Source organism: Netta rufina (genome assembly GCF_964035555.1).
Source record: "Netta rufina genome assembly, chromosome: 29".
Taxonomy (NCBI): Eukaryota; Metazoa; Chordata; class Aves; order Anseriformes; family Anatidae; genus Netta; species Netta rufina.
Window position 1 is genome coordinate 1392946 of NC_140153.1, and position 12692 is coordinate 1405637.

Consider the following 12692-nt stretch of genomic DNA (forward strand, 5'->3'; position numbering starts at 1 on the left):
GGCATGCAGCTCCGTGTGCTGACCTACATTTGGCTTTCCCAGGTAAACATCCTCAGCAGGCAGGAGGACGAGGGAGGCTCCCTGGGAAGCGCAGCGATGCGGGGAGGTAGAACAAGACAGACCGGGGGAAATCCTCGCCCTCCACCCACTCCTCCCCACCAGGAGCTCGCAGCCAGCGGCTGCTGCCAGTGCGACCTGCGCCCGTCGGCTGGTGGATGCGGGTGAGTGGGGTGAGTCTGTGCTGTTCCTTTTTGTACTCAAAATGAGCTTTTTATGTTTCCAGGGCTGTTCTTCCTGCAGGGCTCAGGGCAGCAGGGACTAAAGACACAAGCACAGCGTATGCTGCCCAGCCCCGAGTGCAGCTTCAGGAGCTGATTCATTCCTCCCAACAAGTGCCTGGGGTGGCTGTGGGGATGCAGCTCCTTTGAATTAAAGGAAGTGGGAAAGGGAAGAATCAAAGTGAATTAAGGTGAAAGTCCTGAGAGCAGCCAGGGAGAGGGGCAGCCCAGCTGCCAAGGGATGTTTCATTTTGATTTTTGAGTTTTTGGAAGGGAAGGCAGGGGCTTTCCTGCAGACAGTCACCTTACCGTGTCCTCATGCTTTTCTCCTCATGAGGACTGGCAGCATCCTTCCAACATGTCCAGGCTAATCAAAGCCATCACTGACATGATGGACAGCTACCATGGAAATGCCAGGAAGGGGAAGAAGTCTGAGTCCTTCAGCAGGAGTGAGTTCAAGAAGCTGATCCAGCAGGAGTTTGCTCCTGTGAAGGTAACTGCATGGGCTCGAGGGTGCAGTGATGAGTGGGAAAGATTCTGGGGTGACATCTGAGGGTGGCCAGGGGGTGATGAGGGCTCATGCAACACCCACACCACATCCAGAATTACAGCTGGATTTCTCTGGTCATTGATTTTCCTGGGGTTTAGTGTCACGGGTGCTTTCCTCGGGGTTGTATTGCAAGGCAGCAAAGCCCCCATGCAGCTTCTGCTGTCCCCATCCTCCTGGGACGGGGAGGGCAAGGAAGGGGTGCCTGGTCCCCGGGATGCTGTGTCCCTGCTGTGCCTTCCCGAAACACCAGCCAGGTATTTCCCCCATGCTGTGAAATGTTAGCTCCAGACCTTGTGCAACCTCTGCTGTGACTGCCCTTTGCATTGCATTGCCCTCGCAATGTAGGGAGCAGCCCTCGATGCCCCCTGGGGATTCTCTGAGGGTCTCCTTTCCTCCCAGAGGTCCGCCACCAGCAAGTACCACTACATCGGCAGCCCGCCAGATTCGGACACCGAGCCCATGAACAAGAAGGAGAGGCGCTCTGCCAAAGCCTGCGTGTACTGAGGGGCTGCTCCTGGGGCACGGAGATGAGGAGGTAAGGAGGGGGCAGTAAGTACCTGATGATCCCAAATGGCATTTGCATTGCCTTAACCTGCAGGGACAGGTCCGTCCTGAGGACTGGCATCACTCCAAGGTGCCCCATGTATGCTTTGCCCATCCTGGTTTTCCCAGCAAACACAACCCATTGGGGAGGATGGGATGGGATGGGGTAGAGCAAGGAGCCATGCTCCAGCTCCCATTGGGAGTGTTTAATCAGCTTTAATAGCTCCAATAAAATCACACATTGCTAATTGGGTACAAACTCCATGCAAAGCATTGCAGCTGCCCAGGGCAGCTGGCAGGGAGATGGCATTTGGGGGGGCTACCAGCTTTTAATGGGGCTTTGGGATGCTTGGGGGCAGCTGCCCCATGGTGTTTTCTCCCCTCTCCTGCAGGATCCTTGAATTCCCCTGTGGGCGAAGGACAGACCACGGTGTGATCACACGATGGGGGGGATGTGAGGACGGTACCCCACTCCATGTATTACCTCCATGAGGCGAAAATAACCCTGGGTTTCCTATTTCTTTTGTCCCAATGCTCCATGGGCGTCTCTTTGGGGTGCTTTGCAAATGCAGCTTGAAGATCTGGGGGTACGGGGACAGATTTGCTGTTTTCTTCACATAAATGCAGCAGCAAAACCAGGGCTGATGTATGAACCCTGTCCTCTGCCAGCTCCTTTGGTTTTAATGGGTAGAAAGTGAAAAATCGCTACTCAGAAGGGCTGGAATGAATTATGCAATTAGTTGACTCAGGCTGTCCAGTAATACTGAATAAAGAGAGAAAATTATTTGGGGAAAATTAAAGGTCTGTGGTTGGGAGTTCATCTCTGGCTGATTTGAAGTCAACAACAAAATTCCCACGGGTTTGAGGGAGCCAGAAACACACCTCAGCACTTCAGAGATGTTTTGGTCCCATAAATACAGCTCAGCCAGTGTATTGTCTTCCTTTTCCATTGAAAAAAAAAAAAAAAAAGGGAATCCCAGCCTTCTTTTTTTATTAGTTTTATTTTTTAAGTTTAGGAAAGCCCTAAACTTAAACATTTTACCCATGTTTTTGTGTAAAAAGCAGAGAGATGCACAAAGAAGTGCAGCTGACAGTGAGTGATCAGAGGATGAGGAATGGGGCTCCTTTCCTCATCCATTCTTGGTTAAGGTTTTGCTCCTGATACAGAAACCAATAAAAAAAAGCTGCTTTAATAGCAAGGAAGGGATGCTGGAAACCCCAAACTCCAGTGGAAAAAGATATTGCAGATAGCTCTCAGGTGTGTAATATTCCTGTCCTCGCCTATAAGTTCTGGAAAGCCAGAGAGCAAAGTCAGAGATAAGGATTCACTTCATGGTCACTTAACCACGAGGATGGATGTTTGCTACAGTGATATATTTCCCTCAAGCTGATGCGAGCAGGATCCAGTCCTTCAGTCCGAATGAGTTGCTACATCAGCTGCCTTGACTGTATTGTAAATATCTAAAAGGGTTTTGGGCTTATTTTTGTCTTTCTTATATAAATATTGTGAGACCATTAAAAAAAAGCAATAAAACCTGTACAACACAAAACCTGCCTGATTGCTGTGTGCCAGCTGGTGATCACCAGCTCAGGGCCGCATCTAAAAAGATGTTGAGGTTGGGAAGCCCCATGGGGGTGGGAAAAGAGTGCAAAGCCCCTGGGATGTGGGGGCACCGGGGGAATCCAGGGCTGGGCATTCCTGCAGGGAGTGGAGAGGTTTTGGGGTTTTCTCCATCACCTGTGGCCCAGTTGGTGGAGGAGAACAGGGATGAGTATCCAGGGATGATCCATACCAGGTTTGGTCAGAGTATCATAAGGGTTGAAAGCGAGAGAGGCATATATGGAATGAGCATGAATGGAAAATAAGGATGAGGAGCTTAAGGAAAGACAGAGACAAAAGAGAAGTGAGAAATGTGATGCTTTATTGGGTTGCTGGCACCTCCTGGGGCCGAGGCACAGCCTGGTGGCTCAGGCGGCAGGGAAGCAGGAGCGATGCCCATCCCAGGCAGCTGCAGCTGGGGGGCAGAGCTGGGGGGCTGCAGCTGGGTGCCCCGGGGCGTGCAGAGCTTCGGGGAGGCTGCATGGAGCTGGTCCATGCGTGGGCTCTGCTGCCACAGCGGGGCCGCATGGGATGCCCCATCACTTCAGCTTCTGCGAGGGCAGCTGGTGGACCTGCTGCTGCTGCTGCTGCTGCTGGTGGTACACCACCTGTGGCTTCCCGTGGCAGCTGGAGCCACCGGAGCTGTGACATCCACCACCACCGGAGCTGTGACAGCCGCCGCCACCGCCGGAGCTGTGACAGCCACCACCGCCACTGCTGTGGCAACCGCCACCACCACCAGAGCTGTGACAGCCACCACCACCACCAGAGCTGTGACAGCCACCACCGCCGGAGCTGTGGCAGCCGCCACTGCTCTGTCGGATGTAGCGTTCCTGCTTGTGGCAGTGGTCCTTCTCCTGGCGGGAGCACATCCTTGTGTGCTGGAGTGGCCTGTGGGAGAGAGGGGCTGTCAGGGCTGCTACGAGTCCCACTGCCCCCGTTGCCCTGGTGGTCCCCATGCCCACCCTGGTTGCCATCCCACCCCTGGCACCATAGGAGCTGTGGACCCCCCAGGAAAGCTCTGGTTCCGGACCAGTGCCCTGCATCCTCCCATGCAGGATGCCATCAGGATGGCACCATAGAGGATGCCTTCACGCCACCACCCTGGAGCATCGCCGAGTCCCCAGCAGCGGAGTTTGCATTAAACCCATCCTCTGCATCCCTCTCTGGAAGACGCTGTCCCAGAGAAGGAAAACCCACGTTGCCAGACTTACCTGAGCTTGAGATGAAGGCGAAAGGAGGAAATGAAGATCTCGGGGGCAGGGGCAGTTTTATAGAGATCTCAGATCCCTTTCCCCGGAAATGAGACAGCTCTCTGTCACAGCGATCCATTAATTTAATACCCAATCCCCACCAAACCACCCTCTGTTTACATCGCTCACCTGACTCATTAGAGATGGCTATCATTCCTTTTTTATCTGTTTCCTGTGCCACATAAGTATCTAATTGGCAGCCTCACCTGCTCTTAATAGGGAAACCCGTGGGTGCCTGGGTTTCCAAAGTCTTGTCTGTTTGGGGTTTGTTTTGTTAAACCAAATCCAGGCATAATTATAGCCCCATCCCATGAGGCTCTGCTTTCGGAGTCTAATCCCTGCTATTGAGCTGGCAATGGATAAACCCAGAAATAATCCACGCACAAAGGAGAGTGGAGTTTCTCACTCTTCTCCATTAGGTGCTTGAGCCAAAAAAAGCCATGGGTGTAGCCAGGACAAAGTCACAGAATCTTGGGATGGTTTGGGTTGGAAGGGACCCTTAAAGAATATTGACAACAAGCCCGTGCTGCAGGCAGGGCCATCTTTCACCTGGACAGCTTGCCCAAAGCCCTGAACAACCCAACTTGGGATACGTCTGATGATGGGGGCGTCCGTGACTTCTCTGGGCATCCTGGTCCAGGGTCTCACTGCCCTCATGATGAAAATTTTCTTCCTTAAGTTCTATTTCTTCCTCAATCCCCCCAGGCTTCCTCTAGAGAGGTGTCTCAGGTCTTTGTCAGGGACTTCCTAGGTTTCCTCTGTGATCTAAAGGGTGGGAATTTTCCCCAAAAGGCACCTGAGCAGCCAGAAGATGCTCTTGGGGCCCATTGAAAGCCTTGCGAGCCCTGCTGTGTAGTCACAGGTTCATGTACAGGCATCTGAAAGCACGGTCCTTGAATACTTTATTGACAAAGACTGTTTCCATCATCTTAATGACAGGGTTGGGAAATACTGAGAAATGCAAAGACTTATCCGGTGTTGCGTGCTTCATCGTTCTGTCTTCTGGCACAAAGGTGGAGGTCTTCAGATGGCCCTTCTGCACGTCTTGTCCTGGCCGAAAGGCCCTTCATCACCCCAAAGTGTCACTGTAAAGGCTACAGGCAAATCCCTGTTTACAGGATGAACCCAAGAAAAAACCCGAGGCCCAGGAGACAACGATGGGAACCACACAAAGAGGCACCGAAGTTCCCCTTGCTGCCCCAGAGAAAAGCTGCAGTGGGGAAGAGGCACCAGGGCTTGGAGTGCTTGTGCAGAAAGCTGATGTCCTTCCCCAAAAACAAACACACCCACTGCTCCCATTTCATTGCATTCCACACCATTAGTGGCACCAAAAATTAACTCCTTCCTGCTCCTCCTGGAAGCTGTTGGGTGGCTCCCGTCTGCCTTCACACAAATGCCTGCTGGTGGTCCTTGTGTCCTGCACGTGGCCCTGCTGGAGCAGCATGGTGACAACAGGATGAAGCCTCCAAATGGGGCAGCAGGGCTCTATAGGGTGTGAGCTGCTCAAGTCTGATATTTTGGGTGGCTGAGCTTTGCACCTTGTGTCTCCTGCCCTGCCATGGAGCTTGCCTCTTCTTATCTGAGGGGTCCACAGGTGGGAGGGATGAAAAGCTCTCCTGCAGCCTTGCCAAGCACGAAATGCAGCTGGTGTTTACTGTGCTGGCTGCCACTGGTGTCATAAAAATTCACATAGAAACCGGTGGCTGAGATTGTAATTAGCAGGTGAGCTGGGCAGGCTCCCACTTAGAGCTGAGTGTGCTACAGGCAAAACCCGTGCGGCTGTTAGAGCAAGTGCCTGCATGCATGGACTGGGCTGAGCCCCATGTCCGGGGGGCTTGTGTGCATCCCTCCTACCACCCCAAGCAGCAAACCATGACTAAGGTCTTGAGGACAAATGCATTTCTGTGCAAGGAGCCTTTGCATTGCTTGATGCAATTGTTTTTTGTCTTTTCCAGAGGTTACTAGGAGCAGGCTTGCCTTTCCCAGGTCATGGGTGATATTCTGTGCAGGAAAGTTTAGTGCTTTTTGGGTGATGATCTCATTCATTCAATGGGGAAAGACACGTGAGGATTTTCAGTTTAACCGTGTACCATGTTTCATAACAGTTGGTGCTTTCCTTGCATGCCCACCCTCTCAGGATAGTTAATTCAACTTTCAGTTAAAGACAGAAAACACATTAGAATGGGGGCATAGAAGCCTCTGTCTTTTTTTAGATTATGATTACAGGGGAAAAACAAAACAAAACAAAAAACACAAAAAAAGACATTAAAACCTTTAAACAGACAAAAAACAGAGAGGCAAAGGAAAAGACCATCAAAACATACAGCTAGCCGTCACTCCTAGTGTTTTCTCAGGGTTCTAGGGCATTGCTGCTGTTCCTGGATGAGCTGGGCTGGCAGTGGGGTATGGTGCACCCCCAGCTCCTTGGTCAGCCTTTGCACAGCACTGTAAAACACCTGGGCCAGGCTGCTTGCAGCTACCAGCTGCAAAAGCTCTCCCCTGGCTGGCCCCTGCCTGCCTGTAGCATCTCTGCCAGGTCCTGGGTGCAGAGAGATGCATTTGGCTTCTCTCAGTGCCAGCTCTCTTCCTGGAAGGGGGATTCTTTGCATCCTGTGGCACATCCCACAGAGGCAGGTATCTGCTGATCTCATCTGACATTGGCACACGCACAACAAGCTTCAGGAAAGACACAGGGCAAAGTCTTCAGTGAATTAATTTGGTTCTTATACACGCTGTACTGTTTCATTCCTGCAGTACAGTTCTCCCTGGGAGGCAACACCAAACAGTCTCCTTGTACACATGGGCTAAAGGGCTGGGCATGTCCTCAGGGGTGACATCCCCTGGTTAAGATACATGACAAGTTAATAACTGTATGGACACTATGTCCCACAAAACCCCAGTTGCATCCCTATGGCATGCATGGAAAATAAGGATGAGGAGCTTAAGGAAACACTGAGACAAGAGAGATGTGAGAAATGTGATGCTTTATTGGGTTGCTGGCACCTCCTGGGGCCAAGGCACAGCCTGGTGGCTCAGGCGGCAGGGAAGCAGGAGCGATGCCCATCCCAGGCAGCTGCAGCTGGGGGGCAGAGCTGGGGGGCTGCAGCCGGGTGCCCCGGGGCGTGCAGAGCTTTGGGGAGGCCGCACGGAGCTGGTCCATGCGTGGGCTCTGCTGCCGCAGCGGGGCCGCACGGGACGCCCCATCACTTCAGCTTCTGCGAGGGCAGCTGGTGGACCTGCTGCTGCTGCTGCTGCTGCTGCTGGCACACCACCTGCGGCTTCCCGTGGCAGCTGGAGCCTCCAGAGCTGTGACATCCACCACCACCAGAGCTGTGACATCCACCGCCACCGGAGCTGTGACAGCCACCGCCACCACCGGAGCTGTGACAGCCACCACCGCCACCAGAGCTGTGACAGCCACCACCGCCACTGCTGTGACAGCCACCACCGCCGGAGCTGTGGCAGCCACCACTGCTCTGTCGGATGTAGCGCTCCTGCTTGTGGCAGTGGTCCTTCTCCTGGCGGGAGCACATCCTTGTGTGCTGGGGTGGCCTGTGGGAGAGAGCGGCTGTCAGGGTTTTCCTTTCCCATTTCTGCTTTTCCATGGAAGAGGACTCTGGAAGTTACATTTATCTGTTCCTCGCCAGCTCCCACAATCACCTCTAAACTTAAGAATCACAGAATCGTAGAGCCATCTAGGTTGGAAAACACCTTCAGGATCATCAAGTCCAAGTCTGACCTACCAAGTCCCACCACTAAACCAGGTCCCTTAGTGCCACAAGTCTCTTCCAGAAACTCTGTGGTTGTCCAAGTGGAGCTGTCTCCAGAGATGCTAGGAGGCATCTGGAGTTGCTGGACAGGGGGAACGTGGCTGGGTTTTCCAAAAAACTCACAAAGCAGTGCCCCACGACCTCCCTCTGGCTCCAAACTTCTCTGCCCTCTTTCAGCATCGCCCTTCTGGAGCCCTGCACTCCCTCCTCACCCCATCTCCCTGCTCTTGAGCACCCATGGAGCAAACTCCAACCCCACTGAGCCCAGAGCCCCGCAGCATCACTGCTCTTACCCGAGGTGCTCGTGCAATGAAGGGATGAGGATGCAATGCGTCTCTCTGGGACAGCTGCGCTTTTATACTCTTTCTGCAGATGTGGTCTGGAAATGAAACACCTCCCCATTGCATAGGTCTGTCTGCTCATTTAATTCACTGGTGGCTTTTTTTTTTTTTTTTTTTTGCCTCCCCACTCTTTGGGTTGCCTGTGTGACTCACCTTGTCTGCGCTGGGTATCGCCTCTCGTTATCGGCTATCTTTCCTGTGCCACAGAAATATTTAATTACTAGCCCTACCTGCACTTAGCTCTGGTGGGGGAGTCGCGTGGGTGGCCCTGATTTCCACAGCTTGTTTTTGGTGTTGATTGCAGCTCAGGATTGCTTCGCCTTTGGGGGGAAGTGGAAGGGGGAATAATCATAGAGTCACAGAACGATGGGATGGTTTGGGTTGGAAGGGGGATTAAAATCCATCTCATTCCAATGCCTGACATAGGCACAACGCCTCCTGCCTGACCAGGCTGCCGAAATCCCATCCAGCCTGGCCTTGGGCACTGCCAGGGATGGGGCATCCACAACCTGTATGGGCAGCCTGTGCAGGGGAACCTCACCGCCTTCATCGTGAAGGATTTCCTGCTAATACCTAAACCAAAACTGCCCTCTTTCACTTAAAAACCATCGCCTCTTCTCCCATCACTCCAGGCCCTGGTAGAAAGTCTCCCTTGTTCTCCTAACCCTCTTAATCCTCTGTGTATGGAAAGGCTGCAGGGAGGTCTCCCTGGAGCCTTCTTCTGGCCGACCACTGCAGCTCCTCTGTTGTCTGCTTGGCCAGAGGTGCTACAGCCCCCAAGCAGCCTCGCGGCCTCCTCTGGCCCCGCTCCAACAGCCCCACATCCACCTCATGCTGGAGACCCAGAGCTGGATGTGGCGATGTCCTGGACCTGCGTCATGTACACCTGTTAAAAGGTCTAGGGGAGCTCTTAAACACCCACAAACCCAGAGATGTTTCTGGAAGTACCAGCAATGCCTTTGGCACTGTAGAGCTCTACCTTAATAGCAGTTGGATGGATACCACTGCTGGCTGGGTTCTGCTAACCTAGCAGGAACGGGATGCAGTTGTGAAGAAAGAGAAAAGGCAGCTCCTATAAAACTTTTTATTGGCCCAAAAGTTTTCTGCCTTTTGTGAGAAGGACCAAAAGCATCTGGGATTCTTATTTTTGGAAGGGGGAAGATCTGCCCTAGGTAGTGATCTCAGATGAGCAAGGTGCATAATTATGTGGTTAACTTTCAGCCTGTGATTAATGCCGGAGTGGCAGCACTGGTGGCTGCTTTGAGGTCATGAGTGGAGGAGAAGGCTCCCGTGGGTGCTGCCCTCAGTGACGCGCAGCGGCCTGTGGTGGGTGCTGTGCCTTGGGGAGCTGGCAGACCCCAGGGACTTTCTCCAAGCTGGTAGTAACATCATTTTTGGAGCCCTTTTCTCCCCAATTAGTTCATAATTGGCCAAGAAATCCATGTGTTATTTTGACTAATGCACAGACCCACAGGAGCCTTGAGGCCACGCACTGTGTTTGCAATGAGAGCTAATTACAAGCAGTAATTTGGGATAGTCCTTGTACCTTTCCACTACCTCCTCTGCTTGGGCTCTGGGTATGTGCTGAGGACCACAGATCTCATTTTGCCCTTTTCTGCAACTACTCGTGGAAGATATTTCAGTTATTGCATAGGCAGTGAATAAAAGACTAAAATCAGTACTGTGAAGAGTCAGATGCAATAAGGAACTGCTGAGATTTTGCCAGAGCTCAGCAAATACCGGCTGACCACAAGCAACGTTGAAGTATTTCGCCTGCCTGAAGAGATGCTCAAATCATGGCTACTGAAGGGCTCCCTGTCCTCCACCATGTTCATTACACTTGAGGACTGTGTAGTATTCTTGGTCCAACTCTGCTGCCTTATATTTTTTTTTCTTCATGCATTTAATTTTTCCATTTAAGTTTTCATGCTACTCCCAGGCACGCACAACAGCCATAGCCCCATCCCTACTCTGCTCACACTGTTATGAGACGCAGCGTGTTTTGGGGAATGGCTATAAAACCAAGAAAACCCAGGCGTGGAAGTATATCTCCAGCCCAGTGTCAGCTCTTGCTTTGAGACCTGGTTCTTGAGCCTTTTGTTAACGTGCTGCCTATCCTGAGCAGTTCCTCATCCGGAAAACATCTGACACATTTGCTGCTACCTAAATGCGGAGGATTTTTAGAAAGGCGGGAGGGCAGGGCAGGGCTAATGAATCAGGCACGTAATCTAAATGCTTCTTTTGTATTGCTTAATTGCTGTTACGAGCTAGAACAGTGTCAGGGCAAACTGTACTCAGGTTTGATCACTTCTTTTTAATTGTATTTTGATCTGCCATTAGAAGAAATATAGTAAGTGTTCTCCGTGAATAAAAGGTTAAGTGTAATTTTTAGCTCTGGAAGTTGTGCTGTGTTCAGTTCCTCACATTTTTGTTGAACTGAGTGTGTTAAAGATCAGCAGCCCTGGGCACCTCTGAGTTTTGTGCATGTCCTCCTTAGCATGCCTTGAGAATGGGACTTGTAATTGGGATGTAAGGCACGAAGCCACAGAACCGGCTTTTTCAATCGATTCAGTGCTCCTGTGCTGAGCGCAGCCTGCCCAGGGAGTTTGTTTCTGTCTGCACCCTTTTCAGCAATGCCAGATATTTCTGATCATCGTGACACACTCGGGAATCATCTTACAAGGGCAACAACCATTTCGTGAACGGCAATAGCAGACCAATAAATTACACAATTCCATTTAATTACGTGCTGAGAAGAAATTTATCAGTTCATCATGTACCACTAGCATCGTGCTACACCTCTGGCTCGACCCAGGGCTCTCCAAGCACTGGGCAGGGGGCTTCTGGAAAGGCTGTCTGGAGGGATTGTCACCGGCACATGGAGACACCTGCCCTGGGGATGGTGCCTCGAGGGCAGATGGCAATGGAAGGGTTTTCTGCCCCCATCCCCTCACCCCAGAGGACTTTTTCTGTGTCACCCCTCTGTGTGTCCGGAGCTGGTCCCAAAGATTTAAGCAACGCATCCTATGGGGTCTCGGTGGGAAGATGGTGTGGAGGAGAACAGCCTGCACTGTGGATGTGTGAGCCAACCTCCGAAAATGCCAGCATTTAAAAATATTTATTCTCCTTTTTTCATTAGGAGCTCATAAAGGAGACAGTGGCAGTGCCCACCCCATTGCTTGGACCTGCGCAGGGTCAATTCAGAGCCATTAAACAAGCACAAGGTGTTGCACCACCATGATATGAAATGCAAGGGGAAAGAAAAACCATGAACACAAAACTGTCAATGCACTCCAAATGGTTATGGCTCATTTATTGTCAAAGACTGATACAGAGAAAACCATGTCAGACTGAATATGCACAGCACATTTCTGGCACCTACGCATAAGCTCATCAGAGGTACAAGACTGGCCAGGAGAGGGAGAAGAGACATTGCATTTTATGATTGCTGGGAGACATGCGAGGATTTTGGAACATGTGCACCACATGCAGGCAGTGACCCGATCACTTCATCTTTGACACCTGATAAATTTGCTGCTGGCAATCTTGTGGCTTTCCATGGCAGGATCCCTCCCTGCTTCTGTGGCATCCAGACCCCCCACTGCTCCCGTGGCATCCAGATCCACCAGTGCTCCCATGGCACCCAGATCCTCTGCTCCTGTGGCATCCGGATCCCCCGCTGCTCCCATGGCATCCGGATCCCCCGCTGCTCCCGTGGCACCTTTCACTGCTGTGGCACGAGGATCGCTCTTGCCGGTGGCACTGGTCCTTGTCCTGGTGGGAGCACATCTTCACAGGGCTGTTAGAAAGACCGTCACCTTAGAGTGGGTGCAAAGGCAAGAGGCACTGCCGTGTCTGCCAGCCAGCAGCAGCAGTGCCATTATGTGGGATTACATATCAAGAATATATTATCATTATAAACCAGGTTCTTGAAGAATAGAGAAAAATTAGTGATGCATACCCCTAACCCTAACCCTTCCACTTCCATGCTTAGCAAAGATGTAAGATAGATGTTAAGGTACTCGGGGATTAGTGAGAAGTGGTGGCCAGAGTCCAGCGCTTGAGTTGAAGTGTCCTGACCTCAACAGCCTGAAGCAGAAAGTTTTAAGTTTTTTCTAGTTACTTTCTTTTACTCACGTACAGAAAGAGAAGACAACATAGCCAGAAGGACTGAGCTACTGTGAGCAGAGACAGGCACACAGATGAGAAGCGTAAGAGAAGTGGCCAAGGACAAAGTTGGCAATCGTCTTTTGACGCAGGAGTTTGAGCTGGACTTACTCTGTTCAGCAGGAGCTCAAGAGGAGATGTGAAGCTGAGAGAATGAGGAGAAATGGGGTGTGAGGTCTTTTATAGGGTG

The 12692-nt window shown here is 51.7% G+C and overlaps 4 protein-coding genes across 4 annotated transcripts; 1 reads left to right on the forward strand and 3 right to left on the reverse strand.

Annotated features, from left to right (window-relative positions):
- Positions 1–636: 636 nt before the first annotated feature.
- Positions 637–1332, forward strand: LOC311219914 (uncharacterized protein; the record flags this gene model as incomplete). The annotated part of the gene is made up of 2 exons (XM_084303259.1): positions 637–771; positions 1228–1332. 2 exons carry the CDS (start codon positions 637–639, stop codon positions 1330–1332), a joined length of 240 nt encoding a protein of 79 aa, XP_084159385.1.
- Positions 1333–3510: 2178 nt separating this feature from the next.
- LOC311219913 (uncharacterized protein) lies at positions 3511–3843 on the reverse strand (the record flags this gene model as incomplete). Its single annotated transcript, XM_084303258.1, has 1 exon — positions 3511–3843. The coding sequence occupies one exon, from the start codon at positions 3841–3843 to the stop codon at positions 3511–3513; it is 333 nt and encodes a 110-aa protein (XP_084159384.1).
- Positions 3844–7427: 3584 nt separating this feature from the next.
- On the reverse strand, positions 7428–7757 carry LOC311219830 (uncharacterized protein; the record flags this gene model as incomplete). Its single annotated transcript, XM_084303112.1, has 1 exon — positions 7428–7757. One exon carries the CDS (start codon positions 7755–7757, stop codon positions 7428–7430), a length of 330 nt encoding a protein of 109 aa, XP_084159238.1.
- A 4082-nt stretch (positions 7758–11839) lies between these two features.
- On the reverse strand, positions 11840–12124 carry LOC311220049 (uncharacterized protein; the record flags this gene model as incomplete). Its single annotated transcript, XM_084303435.1, has 1 exon — positions 11840–12124. One exon carries the CDS (start codon positions 12122–12124, stop codon positions 11840–11842), a length of 285 nt encoding a protein of 94 aa, XP_084159561.1.
- Positions 12125–12692: the final 568 nt, after the last annotated feature.